This window comes from Bufo bufo, chromosome 1, assembly GCF_905171765.1.
Source record: "Bufo bufo chromosome 1, aBufBuf1.1, whole genome shotgun sequence".
Lineage (NCBI taxonomy): Eukaryota > Metazoa > Chordata > Amphibia > Anura > Bufonidae > Bufo > Bufo bufo.
This window is the reverse complement of record NC_053389.1, coordinates 499,791,935-499,810,776: the sequence shown is the minus strand read 5'-3', so window position 1 is coordinate 499,810,776 and position 18,842 is coordinate 499,791,935. Positions and strand designations below refer to the sequence as shown.

Sequence of the window (18,842 nt, the reverse complement as noted above, 5' to 3'; positions counted from 1 at the left end):
GATTTCTTAGTCGCATCCCACAGCAAAAGCCATGGTCTACAGAGAGCTTCCAAAGCATCAGAGGGATCTCATTCTTAAAAGGTATCAGTCAGGAGAAGGGTACAAAAGAATTTCCAAGGCATTAGATATACCATGGAACACAGTGAAGTCGTCATCAAGTGGAGAAAATATGGCACAGCAGTGACATTACCAAGAACTGGACGTTCCTCCAAAATTGATGAAAAGACGAGAAGAAAACTGGTCTGGGAGGCTACCAAGAGGCCTACAGCAACATTAAAGGAGCTGCAGGAATATCTGGCAAGTACTGTCTGTGTGGTACATGTGACAACAATCGCCGTTATTCTTCATATGTATGGGCTATGGGGTAGAGTGGCAAGACGGAAGCCTTTTCTTATGAAGAAAAACATCCAAGCCAGGCTACATTTTGCAAAAACATATCTGAAGTCTCCCAAAAGCATGTGGGAAAAGGTATTATGGTCTGATGAAACCAAGGTTGAACTTTTTGGCCATAATTCCAAAAGATATGTTTGGCGCAAAAACAACACTGCACATCACCAAAAGAACACCATACCCACAGTGAAGCATGGTGGTGGCAGCATCATGCTTTGGGGCTGTTTTTCTTCAGCTGGAACTAGGGCCTTAGTTAAGCTAGAGGGAATTATGAACATTTCCAAATACCAGTCAATATTGGCACAAAACCTTCAGGCGTCTGCTAGAAATCTGAACATCTTTCAGCATGTCAACGACCCAAAGCATACATCCAAAGCAACAAAGGAATGCTTCACCAAAAGAAGATTAAAGTTTTGGAATGGCCCAGCCAGAGCCCAGACCTGAATCTGATTGAAAATCTGTGGGGTGATCTGAAGAGGGCTGTGAACAGGAGATGCCCTCGCAATCTGACAGATTTGGGGTGTTTTTGCAAAGAAGAGTTGGCAAATCTTGCCAAGTCAAAATGTGCCATGCTGACAGACTCATACCAAAAAAGACTGAGTGCTGTAATAAAATCAAAAGGTGCTTTAACAAAGTATTAGTTTAAGGGTGTGCACACTTATGCAACCATATTATTTTATTTTTATATTTTTTCTTCCCTCCACCTAAAAGATTTTACATCACAGAAACCTGACATGTTAACAGGGGTGTGTAGACTTTTTATATCCACTGTACCTCTGTAGACTGCTTCTTACAATAAGGTTGAGTTAAGTTGTATATTTTTCTGCCATTGAATTTATATATGTAAAAATGAAAGTTACGATTGATCTCCCCGTGTTGATATCTATTATCCATAAGTAAATGTCTGCAAGGGTTGCATGTCCTCCTGTGGTTAGTCACGCAACAAACAACACTTCTGTTAAAAAGAGGGGCCAGGACGAGTGCGCACTTGCCCTAGAATGCCCTGTCAGAGCTAGTTCACCTTAATGACCTCCTAAATATAGAGTCATCGCACTGACAAGGGCGGCCCCGTCCGAAACCTTCCCCTTATGTAAAGTATGTAAATAAAGTGTTTAAATACTTTATACTGCTAGGGATCAGGACCATCTTCTCTAGAGCAGGGACGTCCGGGAATTTTACATCAGGGAAAGGTTTCGGAAGGGGTTGCCCTTGTCAGGGAGATGATTTCGTATTTAGGAGGTGAGAGCATTCCATTTACTTATCGGTCGTCTATTACTCCAAGACTGTAGAGTTTATATTACTGCATACCCCAGGTTCCAGTGTACCTGAGGTTATGTCTGTCTGTGGCATGGTTTGTATGGTGTGCCCACACGTTGTTTGTTTGTCTATGTCAAGTGACCTTTTAATCCATGATTGATTAAATGTTACGTTTTATTTATTTGTTACTACCCCTATACTTATAGCTATAGTAACTTCAATCCACTCAAGATGGGCTTTGTTACTTTGATTTTATTCACCTGAGCTGGCTGACTTCACCCTTCGGAAGAGGTGACCCTATAGGAAAACATGATATAAAGGTGTATTCAGACATAAGTATGTATGACATCAGGAAGAATGTTTTGTAACTGTAACAGCGGCTGCTGTATGCCACTGTTCCCCTGCTTATCGCAGCGGTCCCGGGCGCCTCCCTCAGCGGTGACCTGGGGCCGGTGCTTCCCATTTCGCCGCTGCGGTCCTGGTCTCTGTTTCTGTAGGTGTTATTACTTTTGAGGATTCCGCTCCACATCTTCCACTCAACCCTGGGCACAGAAAGAGTTTGGCTAGTTTTGTGTTCCACTGCTCTAAGGGTGGACTGCATCATTCCCTGGGCTGTGTGGGTTAGGTCAGGTGCCCTCGCTGACCAACTCTGGCTCTCCTGCATATATATAAATGGCCCCTTCCCAGATGCCTCAGTGTCAATGTCCTTGAGTTTGCTGGTTCCTGATACTCTCTTGTGCTCCTGATCTATACTTCATTCCTGGACTCTGCTTATCGTCTGATCCCTGCCTGCTTGCTTTGACTCTCCTGTTGCCGATCCGGATTGCCTGACCTGTACCTGTGCCGCCTGCCCTGACCTATTGCCTGTCTGACCAAATCTCTGCCTTATCCTTCAGTCTTGCACTGTTGCTCCTGGTAACGTCTCTGCCCGCCTGACTACTCTTGTACATCTGGTACCTACTCAGGTACCTCCTAGTCCTCCCGGACCAGCTGCCACTGATTTGGGGATTCCTCTGGAGTATCCTCACCATCAGAGGCTCTAGTGAAAACCAGGTAGTTGCTTAGACATGCCCCTCCAGAGTATAGCCAGTCAGTGGCACAGTGGGTTCCCACTCCCTTCTTGACAGTTACATTCAAATCGCATAGCATTTTATGGCTTTTTCATTATTTGATGGTTTTAAAGCACTATAAATAAAGTTAAGAAGTTTTACATGAGTGCTGAGGGATTATTTTGTGATTTAACCTTTTGCTAAGATCTGTGGCCTGCTGCGAGTGCTGCTACTACCACTACTGGCTGGAGGGTTGGTACTGCTACTGCTATTGCTATTTTCATTATTACAGCCACCCACATTTTGAATCACAGATAACGAGGCATGGGTGTTTCATTTTCTACTCTGTTATTTAGCAGGCATTTTATTATGTGATCTATAAAGTCACAGATTTGGTACACAGATTATTAAACAGCAGAAGAAAATTGTAAATATATGTTCTGTAACTTATAGACAGAGGCACCATAAACATCCCTCACCTTCTACAAATACACTGCACATTGGTATTGACAATATACAAAGGTATATTAATGTATTACAATGCGTTGAATGAAACTGGCGTTAGTGTATATTGGCGTAATACAATCTGTTGAATAAAACTGGTATATTAATGCAGTACAATTCATTGAATAAAACTGCACACAATATTGATGCAGTACAATGTGTTACATAAAACTGCATAGTATACTGACACAATACAATATGTTAACTAAAACTGAACAGTATATTGACAGTACAATGTTTAGAATAAAATTAGTAAATTAATACAGTACAGTGCACATATTCACATAATACAATGCGTTGAATAAAACTGGTATATCAATAGAGTGATCCCTCAAGATACAATGGCCTCTGGATCAAGTATTTTCAGCATAAAATGGTCTTTTCTGACTCATCGTAAGTTGAAACTAGACTCAACATACAATGCCTCAGAATCAGTTTTAACCAATCAAGGTCACTTCTCTGGTAAAATAGCTGGATTGGTTACTACTCAGCTATTCCTGACTGTTATATGTAAGGACTTGTTTTATCTGTCTTAGTTATCTGCTTATTTTTTCTTAAATCTTAATTTTCTCTTATCTTGGATGACATTTTGGAGCTTTGGAACCAATTACTCAGCTTACAAACATTTGTTTCAACATGCAATGGTTGTCCTAGAACTAATTAATATTGTAACTTGAGGGGCCACTGTACAGTACAATGTGTAAAATAAAACTGCACAATGTACTGTATTGATGCAATACAATGTTTTAACTAAACTACACTGTATATTGACACAAAGCAATGCGTTGAATGAAACTGGAATGCATGATGCACTGAAATGCGGATTACAAAACACTAGCTAAATTGAAACAGTTTTTTCAGTAACTAACAGAGATGCAATTAAATAATGTGCCCTGTTACAAACATACTGGTAAGGTGCAATGAGCTGCTTAATTATACGCTTGGTACCATATTTGTTGCCAAATAAGATGCACTTTTTTCCTCCTGCGTCTTATGGGGTGAATACTAATGAGCGCTTCCATTATGTAAGCGCTCATTAGTACCAGAGGACCGGGAAGCGGTGAATGCAGCACTCCCCGGGCTCTGTATTTACTGCTTCCAGGTCCTCTGCCATCGGATGTGGCTGCGCACAGTCTGAACTAAGATCTGATTGAGGGTCTTATTAATATTGGGTGTCTGATTGGGGCTGTGATCTGAGGTAACATTGGGGGTCTGATTGGTGGTCTGACCTGAAATATAAATAATATATATTTTTTCTTATTGTTCTCCTCCAAAACCTAGGCGTGTCTTATGGGTCGTTGCAACTATTATTGTCTTCTTCTATGAACACACTTGTATTGATCGACTGAAATGCACTGAGCTTCTTAATTATAAATGGTAGAAGAATTTAAACGGTTTTTTAGAAAAAAAAAAAGGGGGGGTCATTGCATAACGTTTGCAGCTAAATGCATGCTGCTGATACTGAAGGTGCTGGGAAAACACTTATGAACTGTAGAAACTAGAGCTTTTAAAAAAAATAAGGTTGGTTGTTCATGTATAGAAAAATATTAGGTGGGTGCAGGGTTTTGAGGATTTTTCCAGTTGCCGTCAGCCATTGCCTTCAGTACAGGTACACACACACAGAACTATGAATGGCCCTATTCTTTCCCTGATAAAAACCCTCACTTATCTACCTATTGATTAAATCTACCTAACTAAATGTGTTCCTAAACTGTCCTTACAACACCTAGATAGCTGCATTGTGTCTGTAATTGATTTCTGCCAGACACATCCAAGACAGATGCTCTCAAATCAGAAGCTACGCTCAGAATGGCTTCCGACCAAGACGAAGGAACTGCCAAATTTCCACCTCCTGATTCACTCAAAGCATGTCTGTCACCCTCTGAGCCAATCAGGGCAAGACCTCTCTCTTCCAGAGTCATGTGATCCTCTATCTTCATTCTCCCTGCCATTTTTTCACATCAATTTTCACAATAAAATGGCAACGTGCAAAGCAAATCACGAAAACTGGATTTATTAATTTTTGTAAATTCTACAATCAATTAACTCATCTCTAGTAAAACTAGAAGTGAACTAAAGTTACCAGCTCTGACCACTACACAATGCACAGGGCTGTGCAGTTTCAGTGCTGGAGCTACAAGGTAGCAACTAATCAGAGGGGGTGCTGGGTATCAGACCCTTGACAATCTGATATTGATGGCCTATCCTGAGGATGGACCATAAATATCAAATTCTGGACAATCTCTTTAACTTAAAATGTAAAGATGATAATGGACAGTCACATATTAAAATAAATAAGAAGGTTGCTAATTATTAATGTTAAGCTGTCCAAAGTCAAGAACATTTCTTAAAATTGGTGCTTACTTCTGGTTCAGGCAGGAACTTACTTTCAAGTAAGGCTGTGATGTACAGATGGTAACATAACATAGATGTGTGACTACATATAGGGATATTGTATTCCATATCTAACAAAGTGTGGGGGGTTAGCTCTTCTCCGGGGGTCATTCACACAAATATCGTCGCCAGACACCAAGTTTCAGGTTCAAACATCGCTTTATTTGGCGCCTCAGCAAACCAAACATAAATGATACAAAATAAACACCTGCCCGGCTGGGCTCTAACTAAACATATAATAACCTGACTCACCTAAAGGACCGTTCACACACGGTCATAACATGCGGCTTTCTCAGCCCAATAGTCAAGCAGCTTCCAGGCTGTAGCAAATGCAAGTCTCTTTGGGGGAATGTGGTCCAGCAGTCCTCCTGACTCTGACCTTGTGGCCCTTGTGCATCCCCCAAAATTCCAGGCTGTCACTTAGCCTCGTGGTCCCTCTAGCCCAGCTGAGACCACACACACAGAGCCTCAACAGGCCTCTGTTTCTGGAAAACACACTCTCCTTCCCCAGACTGGGAGCCACACCCAAGTCCAGCAACAGGATTAAATACCATCCCTGGACATGGGCATATTCCAAAATCCCGGACTGGAGCATGGGAAACCGGCACCCACCCAACACATTGCCTGTTCCCAGTAAAAGCCCGCCCTGGACTAGCTGGAGCCAGCTAAGCTAAGTAGCTTGGTGTCCACCAACTAGCTTAGTGGCCACCTATATCTAGGGCCTTTACTCCACCAAGGCCGGGCCCCTTGGTTACACGCTCCTGGTGCAAACACCCCTTTTTCATGCTTCCCCGGGACTTTACTGCACCCATCACTATTCACATTGCCACAAAAGGAACAAGAGATAAGCGAATCGAAGTGGAATTCGATCCAAATTTCAGGACAAATTCGATTCGCCTCAAAGCCGAATTTCCTTGTGCTTCGTGTTAGCGAAACGATTTAACCTGAAATAGTGTGAAAAACAAAAGAATTCATACTTACCTCCTACATTTGCTCGCAACAGGCCGCCAGCCACCATCTTGATTGAAGATCTCAGCCATATGATGTCACCACGCCGACCGGCGTGATGTCGGAATCTCAAGCCGCACAAGATTATCAAGCAAGATGGTGGCGGCCGGCCCATCGCGAGCAAATGGAGGCGGTAAGTTTGATAAAACATTTTTTACTTTTCATTTTACACAGTTTTTACACTCAGATGCCGCAATCATGTATTAATGCGTCATCTGAGGGGTACAATGACGGGGGCGCTACTTACAAAAAAATGCTCTTCGTGACAAAGTAATTTGTCTCTAGTGTTGAGCGGGAGGTGGCATATTCGATTTCGCGAAATTTCGTGAATATTCACTTGAATATTCGTCTTATATTCGTCGAAATCTAATATTCGTCATTATTGTATTTATCGCAATTAATATGCGATTTAATCATTCGCATATTGCGATTTTTAAGCTTAGAATTAGAAGTTATAAATTATAACTTCTAATTGCCTTATAACTTAATAATAAGGCAACTTTCCTATTCTTTAATCTTGGAGATCTAGATTTAACACGAATATAGCGCTATATTCTATGTCTTTGTTAATAAAAGAATCAAGATAGCAAAGTATTCTTTATTCTACATCAACGAAGATAGCGAAGTATTCTACATCAACGAAGATAGCGAAGTATTCTACATCAACGAAGATAGCGAAGTATTCTACATCAAAGAAGATAGCAAAGTATTCTACATCAAAGAAGATAGCAAAGTATTCTACATCAACGAAGATAGCGAAGTATTCTACATCAACGAAGATAGCGAAGTATTCTACATCTTCCTCAATTTAAGTTACCGTATTTTTTGCCCCATAAGACGCATTTTTTCCCCCCCAAAAGTGCCCCTGCGTCTTATGGGGCGAATGCTGGAAATTTATATCGCAGTCTGCGATGTATTAGTGAGGAAGGAGGACGGTCTGTAGTAGGCGGGGAGAGCGGCGGGCAGTGCAGGCACTGTACTCTGGCCCGCCGCTCAGTATGTACTGTATTATACCTAGTGTTAATCATAATATCTAAACTGCGCTCCCCTGCTCCCCATCTGTACCGTACTTACCGATACATGTCACACTCCGTCTCCTGTAGTAAGCGCTAGCAGGCAGGCCGGGCGGCCGTAACTCACTGAGGTCACGTGCCTGCTCCGCCTGCTTCATTCATAAAGTAGGCGGAGCAGGCACGTGACCACAGTGAGTTACTACAGGAGACGGAGTGTGACATGTACCGGTAAGTACGGTACAGATGGGGAGCAGGGGGAGCGCAGTTTAGATATTATGATTAACACTAGGTATAATACAGTACATACTGAGCGGCGTGCCAGAGTACAGTGCCTGCACTGCCCACCGCTCTCCCCGCCTACTACAGACCCTCCTTAGGGATATATGGATGGGATAGTGATGGGGGGGTCTGTGGATGGCATTATGATGGGGAGATCTGTGGATGGCATTATGATGGTGGGGGGGATCTGTGGATGGCATTATGATGGTGGAGGGATCTGTGGATGGCATTATGATGGGGGGGTCTGTGGATGGCATTATGATGGGGGGGTCTGTGGATGGCATTATGATGGGGTGGGATCTGTGGATGGGACTGTTATGGGGGGATCTGTGGATGACACATATAGCAGTGTCATCCACAGATCCACTACCCCATAACAGTGCCATCCACAGATCCCCCCCACCATCATAATGCTATCCACAGATCCCCCCACCATCATAATGCCATCCACAGATCCCCCCACATCATAATGCCATCCACAGACCCCCCCATCATAATGCCATCCACAGCTCCCCCATAACAGTGCCATCCACAAATCCCCCACCCCATAACAGTGCATCATCCACAGATCCCCCATAATAGTGTCATGCACAGACCGCCATTAGTTCAAACCCACCAAAAGCACACCGTTTGGTTAAAAATATATTTTTTCTTATTTTCCTCCTCAAAAACCTAGGTGCGTCTTATAGGGCGAAAAATACGGTATTATCGCATTACGCGATAATGACGACTACGTAATTATCGAGTAAAGCGATATATCTTCCTATGTTGTCCCAATACAGCATTAAAATCCTCCACAACAGTTAGCATAACACCGTATTAAAGTTACTATCGCATTACGCGATAATGACAACTACGTCATTATCGAGTAAGGCGATTTATCTCCCTATACAAGCAATAGGAAACTTTAAGCAATAGTGTTGGATTCGCAATGCGACCAATATTCTATCATTGCAATTCCAGCTTTGGCGATTTTGCTATAGGAGGTATTGGTACTTTTAATGAATATAACGGATATATGACTATATGTATGAATAGTGCATTATATAAGTTGGATTCGCAATGCGATTAATAATTGTAAGTATTATCGCTTACAACTTGGGCGATTTTGCTAATGGTGGTATAGGAAGAAGTAACGAATACAGTGCTATATCTATGAAAAGTGCATCCACTGTGGAGTTTAGTTCTTATATTTGCCTTGAATATACATTTTTATTTTTATTTTACTTTCATATAGTTCCATAGGGAACTATATAAATATCTACTCTTACCGTTTTGATATAAAATTTTATTTTTGATGGTTGAGATGACTATAATTACTAATAATTGTATTTTACAACTTTGGGATTACATCCTTTAATTGTTATCTGGCAGCATATGTTGCAGAAGGGCTATGATCAGATAAGGTCCCGTGCAGAGAAGCAGGCCATTGTTCGGAGAGTAGCATACTGGCTGTGGCAGCTACATGGCAGCATGCATTCAAAAAATGCGATTTTAAAAAAGTGGTCCGACCTGAAACGATATACAATATGGATCGGATCACTGAGGTCAGAGACAAATCTTGTCCAGGTACGATGCTTACATTAATTTTCTATCACCCACCTATTGTTATTTATGTGTTCAGTTATGCAAATAAGTATTTCTATCCCTTTACAACTGATTACTTAGTACAGTGGTGTCGAACAGATGGAACGGGTGCTAGAGGCGGCACTCAGAGCCCTCTCTGTGGGCCGCATACCCTTGAAAAGGTCTAAGGCATACTAATCGGCTTTAGACATTTCCTACCATACAGCTTCGCAGGCACACTATTAACAGCACAGTCAGCATATTGAATGTAGGCAGGCTGTTACAGCAAAATGATAATTGTGTGGAAGACAGACTATACTGGTATTCAAATACAATGGTAGCGTTGGCTATTTGAGATAAATAAATTAGCTGGTTTTCTGTTCTGCCTCAAAAAAAGTTCTACAGCACGGATTTAGTACATGGTGGGACACGTGACTGATTATTCCTTTAAAATATATACATACACTCACAGCGAGATACAGATATATGATGTAAACCCTTATCCAATGTCAAAACAGTTGACTTGGTCAACCTCATTTCAATAACCCTGCAATAGTACCTTCCGAACCAATACCCCCCGCTACCTCATCCTAGCTATTAACGTACTCAACTGTAAACCATCTGAAAGACTTCATTTGTAGTTTCAACACCAAATCAAGTGAAATCAAACATAGGGGTAATCATTATGCCATCCAGATCCCACCATAGATTAATTTGTGTCCCGTTACCTTTTTTTTTTTGCTTTCCTTGTTTATCTTGGTATTTTTGGAAAATTTGGTCATTACAGATGCTCCTCTTCCGAAATTACGCGCTAAGCGTTCTAGAAAGAGGGTGGTGGTGGGATGAGGAGCAGGGACAGGCAGGACCATCAGGGCATCAGGCCCATAGCCCACCTGATGCAGATGAGGTCGAGGAGGATGATGAGGAGGAAGAAGATGAGGTGGTGACCACACCCCGCCAGGAGGGTAAATATATTCTGTTGATGTTTTAATTTATTCAATGTCCCCACACACATACAGGTGTCAGTTTAGTCTTCACCACAGGCAGATTTTATTCAAGCATACAATTATAAACAAGTTCAAGTTCAACCTCAAATTTTTATTCAGACTTCAGATATTGCATTAAGTCCCACACTTTGCGTTCACTCCAAGAAGTGTAACAAAAAGATTAGTATATCACCACTCTTTAGGGCCTGTCAGAGACCATGCTCATTTCTCTGCAGGTTCAGTTTTCACATCTCCTGTCCACACTTGAAAAGAACAGCATTTTTAATCCCAACTTTATAAAAAACCCTTGATGGAGTACGGGAGTGACCTGTGCCACTATATCTGTCTGGGCACTCAGTCCAAAAACCCGGACCCTAATTAAATCCACGTAAAAAGTATTTTTTACAGCTAGCTGATGTTACTGGTGTACTGATTTCCGTAAAGTATCTCAATGAGGCATACAATTTAATCAAGATGTAACGAGCATCCAATATATAAAAATTTTCTTAGACTAAAGTGCACAAAACCATATTAATATTTATCAAACAAATTGTGTAAAAACTTTAAAACAGGCAACAAAGAATGTACAACACACAACAGTAATATAAAACATGAACACTATAAAGTAATTAATCTACATAAAAACCATTAACGTAACTACTAAGTCCATAACCCTAAACTCAAAAGAACTATTCTTAATCCTAACTAAACCGATATATAACGGATTGCAATAAAAAAAATATCATCTGCTTTATACACCAATCAATCATTGTCTTTTAAAGTACATTTAACATTTTTATTTCCTTTACTTTTACAGCTCACAACATGATAAAAAAAAATAAAAAAAATTCAGCGGGAGCAGCGCAAACGGATGAGGCAGTTCAGGGCACTGCAGATGCGCAAGATAAGGGAGCTGAAGCTCCAATTATCCCACCAGCTCAGCCTAATGGATGAGGCCAACCAAAAGGCCCTTGATGAACTGCTCCAAGAGCAGAAAAGAATGAAAAGCTTCCCCTAATTTTTTTCCTTTTTTGTTTTTTTTTGTTATTTATGTTAATTAATATTTATCTTTATTTAAAGATTGTTTTAGTAAACTTTATTGTTCTATCAAATTTATTGTGTTTTGTTTTATTTTGACCAATGGGGTTACAGTATGGACAATTTAGTCTGGGCCAAAGTAATAATTCATTATCATTACATACAGCAGCCGCCGTTAAATGGAAACAGGGTAATAGACATGGCGCCGCTTAAGGTCGAACCACTTATTCACTATGACTATTTTCTTGTGCCGGTGGTCATATGTGTGCCACAATTCAAACCGAATACTGCGGACTGTGGCGCTGTTAGCAGCACGCGTGACGGGACCAGGTCCAATCATAGAGCTTGTACAACATGCATACATGTAATCCAAAACTTTTAAAATACAAGTATTCGTAATTAATGTGATCATGTCACCAAAAAATTAAATAAATTATGGTTATAAATGGAAAATATTTGATTTTAGGTTACCGTTATAACATTACATTGTATTTAAATTGTAGGTGTGTGGGGTATGATCAATGGGGTATTGGCCAATGGCCATCTGAGGAGAGGTGTACCTGTGTAGTGAGGTGACGGTATGGGGTGTACAGCTGGTTCGCCTCCACGTGGTGCACCCTGGGTTATGGTAAATGAACCAGCGAATACTGAAATACTGGAGGTCAATCATTACTTCTCATAAACTGTTGATGGAGGGGGGTTTAAGGTGGTGGAGGGTTTAAGGGGGAGGGGGGGTTGGTGTGGGTTTTATAGCGTGGTATATACAGTGTGTAGCACGTAAATAGAGGTTCTATGTGCATATGAGAGATATTTGTCTGGTATCCATACATACATGTTACAGACATTGCAGTGTGATGTAACCACTATAATTTGTGCCATAATCATTTACCGCTTCACACCCAATGACGTAGCTATACTTCATCCAGCAGAATAATTAAACATGGATCAATCCTTATGCGGGCACCATGGCCACCTGCTTTGTTTGGCTGCATACACCCATGGCTCATGTCCGTGACCGTCAGTAATACCGATGGTGGACATTTAACCCATAAGATGTAGTGGTCACTTGTTAACTATAACAATACAAGCAATACGAATCTTTTAGCAATAGTGTTGGATTCGAAATGCAACTAATATTTTATTGCATTGCAATTCCAGCTTTGGCGATTTTGCTATAGGTGGTATTGCTAGAATTAACTAATAAAACAAATAGAGTACTGTATGTCAGAATAGTGCATTATAAAATATGGATTCGCAATACAGTTAATAATAGCAAATATTATCGCATTGTGATTACAACTTAGGCGATTTTGATAATGGTGGTATTGGGAGAATTAACGTCAGATATAACGAATATAGTACTATATCTAAGAATAGTGGATTATAAAAGTTGGATTCGCAATGCGGTTAATAATAGCAAATATTATCGCATTGCGATTACAAATCAGCACTGCTAGATTCCATATTCGTTAACTTCGTTAATTCTAGCAAGCTGACCCATTCCATTAGAGACCCAGCAGCAGCTACAAGTTAGAAATCGCAATGCGATTAATATAACTTGAATTAATCGCATTGCGATTTCAATTTAGACCTGGTTTACTAAATTACTTTAAATTAGCGAGGATGACGAATATATTTATTAGTCAAAATGAAATATTCTCCATCTTCGCTAATTCAAGAAAGCCAACCATTGTAAACCAGGTACAAGTTAAAATCGCTATGCGATTTATTGAAGTTATATTATTCGCATTGCGATTGCAACTTGATTCTCACATCCGACAGTACATTCTAGCATGGAGGCGTTCCCATGGTTCCATGCGCACGGGAAGTAGATAGAGGCGGCAACGGGCACTGACTTGAGCGGGCAGGGAGCAAGGAATCCTCTCTTAAAAGTACTGCTTTTGGACAAAGCTAGGGTAACAATTAAAAAAAAAAAATCGATATTCGAATACTCGCGCTCAACACTATTTGTCACAAAGCGATTTGTTTTCTAAAATTCGTCGAATCAGCCGAATTGAACTTTTAAAAAATTTGCTCATCTCTAAAAGGAACCAAAGAGCAAACTTTGGGCGAACATTTACAGTGGGATGCGAAAGTTTGGGCAACCTTGTTAATCGTCATGATTTTCCTGCATAAATCGTTGGTTGTTACGATAAAAAATGTCAGTTAAATATATCATATAGGAGACACACAGTGATATTTGAGAAGTGAAATGAAGTTTATTGGATTTACAGAAAGTGTGCTATAATTGTTTAAACAAAATTAGGTAGGTGCATAAAATTTGGGCTATAATCCAACGATTTATACAGGAAAGGATCATGACGATTAACAAGGTTGCCAAATTTTCGCATCCCACTGTACAAAAGCAAAGGTTACAAATCTGTAGTAAAGTTATTGTACATGTAATTAGTAATAAAATAACTTCTTTACAAGAAGTACTAGGTAATCTTTTACAGCCAATGATTTACGACTAACATCCACCATATTCCAAACTCTCACTCCCATCTTCAAGACTTTTCCCAAGCTACACCAGTTCTCTGGAATATTATACCCTAAGCAATTAGGTAATTCACAACATCCACAATTTTAGGCACACCCTAAAAACATATATTTTTAGGTTGGCCTATTACACCCCCTAATCTAACTCTTCTTCTTCGACCTCCTCACCCTTCATCATTTTTCTGAATTTAATCCATTATCAAACACTAACATACCCCATGCAATAAGAGGCACTACAGATATCGGCAAATGACTGGCTCATGCAGCTTTATAGCTAGTCCCCTACTGTGTTAAGATAGCCAGACCATTGTACAAAATAAGCACTTTTTACCTTCTGTGTCACCTCATTAGGCTCATGTGAGTGGGGCTTAATTCCTCTTGTTTTAATTGTTGACTTGTTTGTTGAAAATGTTATTTATGACTGTTTGTAAAAGAACCCCAGACTATAAAGCATTGTAAAATATATTTGACTAGATCCATTCTTGACTAAGTATCCACAATGTTTTTGGTTCCTTGTATTGAGCTCCAGCGACTAGCATATTTGTGAATTCACATAAAATTAATCATTTTACCTTGCATTGACAGAGGGTGCACTCTGTGCCGTGCTTAATCCAAGAAGAGCCTGTAAAACGAACTACATTTGTTTCATCAACACATGTCTTTGTGATGTCATTGCGTATTATGTCAGCTTGGCAGGGGTCGTTGATGCAACGTGGACAGCACTCACTCTCCGGAACTACGCTAAATTCACAGTCAATTTCTGGACAAGGCAACGGCCAGCAATCTACTTCTCCTTGCTACAAAAAGAAAGAAACACATTATTACAGTGTCTTACTGTATCTCTGTTCAAGTATTTGAAATTCAACTACTATGATAAGTTAAGATGTCCTAAATACATAGGAATAAAGTTGGGTGAATCCATCTATTTTAGTGAGATCGACCAAATATTTTAAGTTTATGGGGAAGAGATGCCAACTTTCCCCAGGCAGATTATGTTGGGAGAAAGAAGGATTAGGCATGTTTAATTTCAATGCCCAATCTTTTTGTTCTCAAGGGTAATTAGCCAATACCAGGAGTGTCTGGCAGTAACTTACCCCTCTCCCCTTATGCATGTTTTTGGTGCGACTCTAAGTATTCAACATGGCAAATTGACAGCTATTGAAGGTGTATGGGCCCCTTAAGTACAAGATGCAGCAGAATATGTGGAGCTAACACTTTCATTTTATTCATGAAGATAACTAATCTATGTAAGAAGATCACATGGTGCATGGAGGTCATGTGATGGCCTGGACAGGTGTATTAACTGACTAGATTATACACCGCACGACTGGATTAGCAATAAAAAAACCTTGACACATATTAATTTTCTATTGTGAATGTTGTGATTGATACAACGGTTAGCTATGAGTAAGGGCCACATTTGACCCAAAACACGTAACCATGTTTTTTTTTTAACTGATATCAATAAAGCCTAATAAGTTTTTATCTATGTTGGATGCTGGATTTGTTCTGTTTAAGATACAGTACAATATAACTAGTAAACCATATGTCAAAAAAAACTATGAAACTCCACAACTGAAAAGGTAGAAATATTTTATGCGTAGAGTTCAGCACCTTGGCTTGTCCTACAATTCTTATGAAGGCCTTTAAGATGCCCTGAAATTATATAATGCAGGAAAAGAAAAATATAAATGACTAATGTCTATGACCTCTAAGAGACATGTAGTGAATTTTAGATGTTCTTGGTCGCTTTCTTTTTATACCACGTCATTCTTTACAGTATAGTTGAGAATTCTGTCACTGTTACAGTACGTGTCAATAATGCTGTCTACTGAAAAAATGAGGCTGCAAAGTTTAATATCCTACTCTTAAGATGCAGAGGAAATTCCACATGGGTTTGTAAAAGGATGATCACTTGAGTTATAATACCAGACCATTGTGAAGAGTAGCTCTGTTTCAATGTATCAAAGCTACATTATCTAGTTCAGTAGCTTTACTTCTGCACAAGACATAAAACATTAAAAGCTGAAGTTGCCCTGAACTTTTCTTTTTTTGCTCTCTTGTACTTACCAAACATCTGCATTGCTGACAGTTCTGTACCCAGGTGTCTCCACTTTTATATGTAACATCTCCATTTTGATGTAGGCATTGACTGCTGAGTCGGGGATCACATTCAGGACAGCAAAACAAGTCAACTGTTGGGTTTTCACAGTCACAAACCATACGGCGACACATCACCAACCCAACCTGTGGCAATGCAAACAAAAACGATTTCATTTTATTGCAACTATTGTAAAGTATGTAGTACTATGCAGATAAGTAGAAGACAAAAATTCAGATGTTCAAGAGATAAGTTTAACTAACCTGGCAAGAACATACTGAGCACCGATCATTTTCCAATACCCAGATCTGCCCATTATGCTTGATTTTTCCTTCATGTATACAATCACCAGAGCAGTTTTTGCCATGGGGACAACGGCAATCATATCCACCATCCAAATTGAAGCAAACAGTATCATTACTGCAGCTGTGTCTTCCCGTAGTGCATTCATCAATGTCTATAGAAAACACAACACAGTCACATCCATTAGCCTGAAGTGAGGTATAATTTAGTTTTCACATTGAGGACATGTACTCTGTAGAATTTGTAGAAATGTTAGCCTTGTTACCCATTGTTTTCTAACAAGTGACCATTTTCCAAACAAAATAACTTAATTATATTTGTGCTAGCAATGTGACTAGCATGTATTGGGGCACTGTAATAGGGTCACTGTGGCTAGCACTGTAATAGAGTCACTGCAACTAGCACTTGGTATTTAAGGTCATAGAATTGGCCAGAGAGCAGAACATTACAATTCTCTGCAAAACCTAAGACTTTACTTAACGTCAGCTGAATGTGTGTATTGCCCATGGACTTTACATCATACTATTTGTACATTTAATGGAAAATGGAATCAAATGTATTTTTCAAGATCAACAAAACGTCACAGCTAAGAACTATTCATTTTAAGCCTCTTGCACTTTTTTTTTGTTTGTAATAAAACTCCATTAATTTTAAACATCCTCTGTGGCATGTTTTTATTCATTACATCTGTAGCGTTTTATTTTTTTTCGAAGTCTTATGAAATTGTCTTTTTTTTAAAAAAAGTCTGATGAGTGAATTCTGTGAAAAAAAGTACTATAATGAGAGCATTCTGCATTTTTAAATAATGAAAAGGCAAGAAAACTCTACAAAAACATCTTAAACGGAAACGAATTATGATAGGGCTACACAACAATCTTGACCATGACACCCACTGCACAACCAAAGATTGCAGTGTAGCAGTGCATCCATTCAACGGAGGGGTGTTGCATTGAGACTCGCAAGTTGCTGCAACTAACCAGCAGTTTTGGATTTCTTTGCAATTCTGGGTTTGCAGTCAAAGCTACTTGCAAGTTATGCAGTTGGCTGTTGGATAGATATAGAAGTGTTGTTGTTAATAACACTGGAGAGTGTCGCGCTCGTCCACAGGAAGCCAGGAGCCCGGACCTCGCCCTGAACCTTAGGCGCACAACAAATCCCAAAATGAAAAGAAAGACGGTCCAGCTTCACTGAAAATACTTGAAAATACTTCAGCTTCACTGAAAATACTTGAGGCTTTATTTAATCCCGTGCAGATAAAAACCAACGTACAGCAATGCAAGAAATCGACCGGTTTCGGATCACTATAGGTGCGGATCCTTAGTCATGATGTGCATCAGTGGGAAGTGAAGTCGAGACTAAATAGCAGACCACCAAGGACAGGTGATCGCAATCAGGTACAGGACACACCTCCTGATGACATCCTCCACAGATAAAGTACATAACAATTACAACATGTCAAGAGACATAGAAAAATAAGATAAAATCTCGCCATCATCTCTTTGGGTTGGTTTTTGAGTCTCTATTCTAATTTTTCATTACCCTTTAGAGATTTCCTCTGCAAAGTTGTATTATTTCTTATGCAGCACAATTATTTTATGTTCAATGGGAGGTTTTTTCTCCAATGCAGAGGAGTCTCTATGGGGGCCCGTTTCTCACCATCGCTTGCAAACATCTATATGGCATGGTGGGAACATCATTTTTTATTTTCTGATTCCAACCCATGGAGTGGGTCCGTCCGGTGGTACGGTCGCTACATCGATGACCGGCTCTTTGTTTGGTCGGGCGATGTGGCGGCCGTACCATCATTCGGATCCTTCCTCAATGCTAACAATTGTAATTTACGTTTTTCTCTAAATTTTCATAAGACCCTAATATCATTTTTGGATTTGTGTTTGGTGGGGGACGTGGGGGATGGCCATGTGCAGAGTCGCACGTATAGAAAAGAAACTGCAGGAAATACCATCCTGCATGCGGGATCCTGTCATCCTGCACATACTGTCCATAACATCCCTAGGGGTGAATATATCCGCGCCTTGCGCAACTGCTCCTCTAGTGAGACTTGTATTGAAGAAATGAAGACTGTCACCACTCATCTCCTAGCCAGGAATTACCCTAGCAGACTTTTAAACCGATCAAAGAATATGGTTTCCATTATGTCTCGGGATAATCTAATTTTCCCTAACAAAACGCCCAAGCTTGGTCATAAAGAGAAGCAACTTATTTTTTCTACGAGTTATAGCTGTGAATTTTCACAAATATGTAATATTGTCAAAAAACATTTTCATCTTCTCAAATATGACCAAGTCTGGGGTGATGTTGTAAAAAGCGGTGTTAAATGTTATACATTTAATACATTAATTGCAACACCACATATGTGGTATATTGCATAACATGTTCCTTGTGTAATTTACAATACGTGGGGTGCACATCAAACTGTTTAAAAGTTCGAATATGC

General features: G+C 40.0%; 1 protein-coding gene across 1 annotated transcript in view; it reads right to left on the bottom strand.

Moving 5' to 3' along the window:
• NELL2 (neural EGFL like 2) overlaps positions 1-18,842 on the bottom strand; it is a 391,676-nt gene that overhangs the window by 34,593 nt on the left and 338,241 nt on the right. Inside the window, exons 17-19 of the mRNA XM_040410664.1 lie at positions 16,348-16,541; positions 16,054-16,230; positions 14,556-14,780 (exon numbers count right to left, since the gene is read on the bottom strand). Of these exons, the coding sequence (XP_040266598.1) occupies positions 14,556-14,780; positions 16,054-16,230; positions 16,348-16,541 (596 nt within the window). The remainder of the gene's footprint in view (positions 1-14,555; positions 14,781-16,053; positions 16,231-16,347; positions 16,542-18,842) is intronic.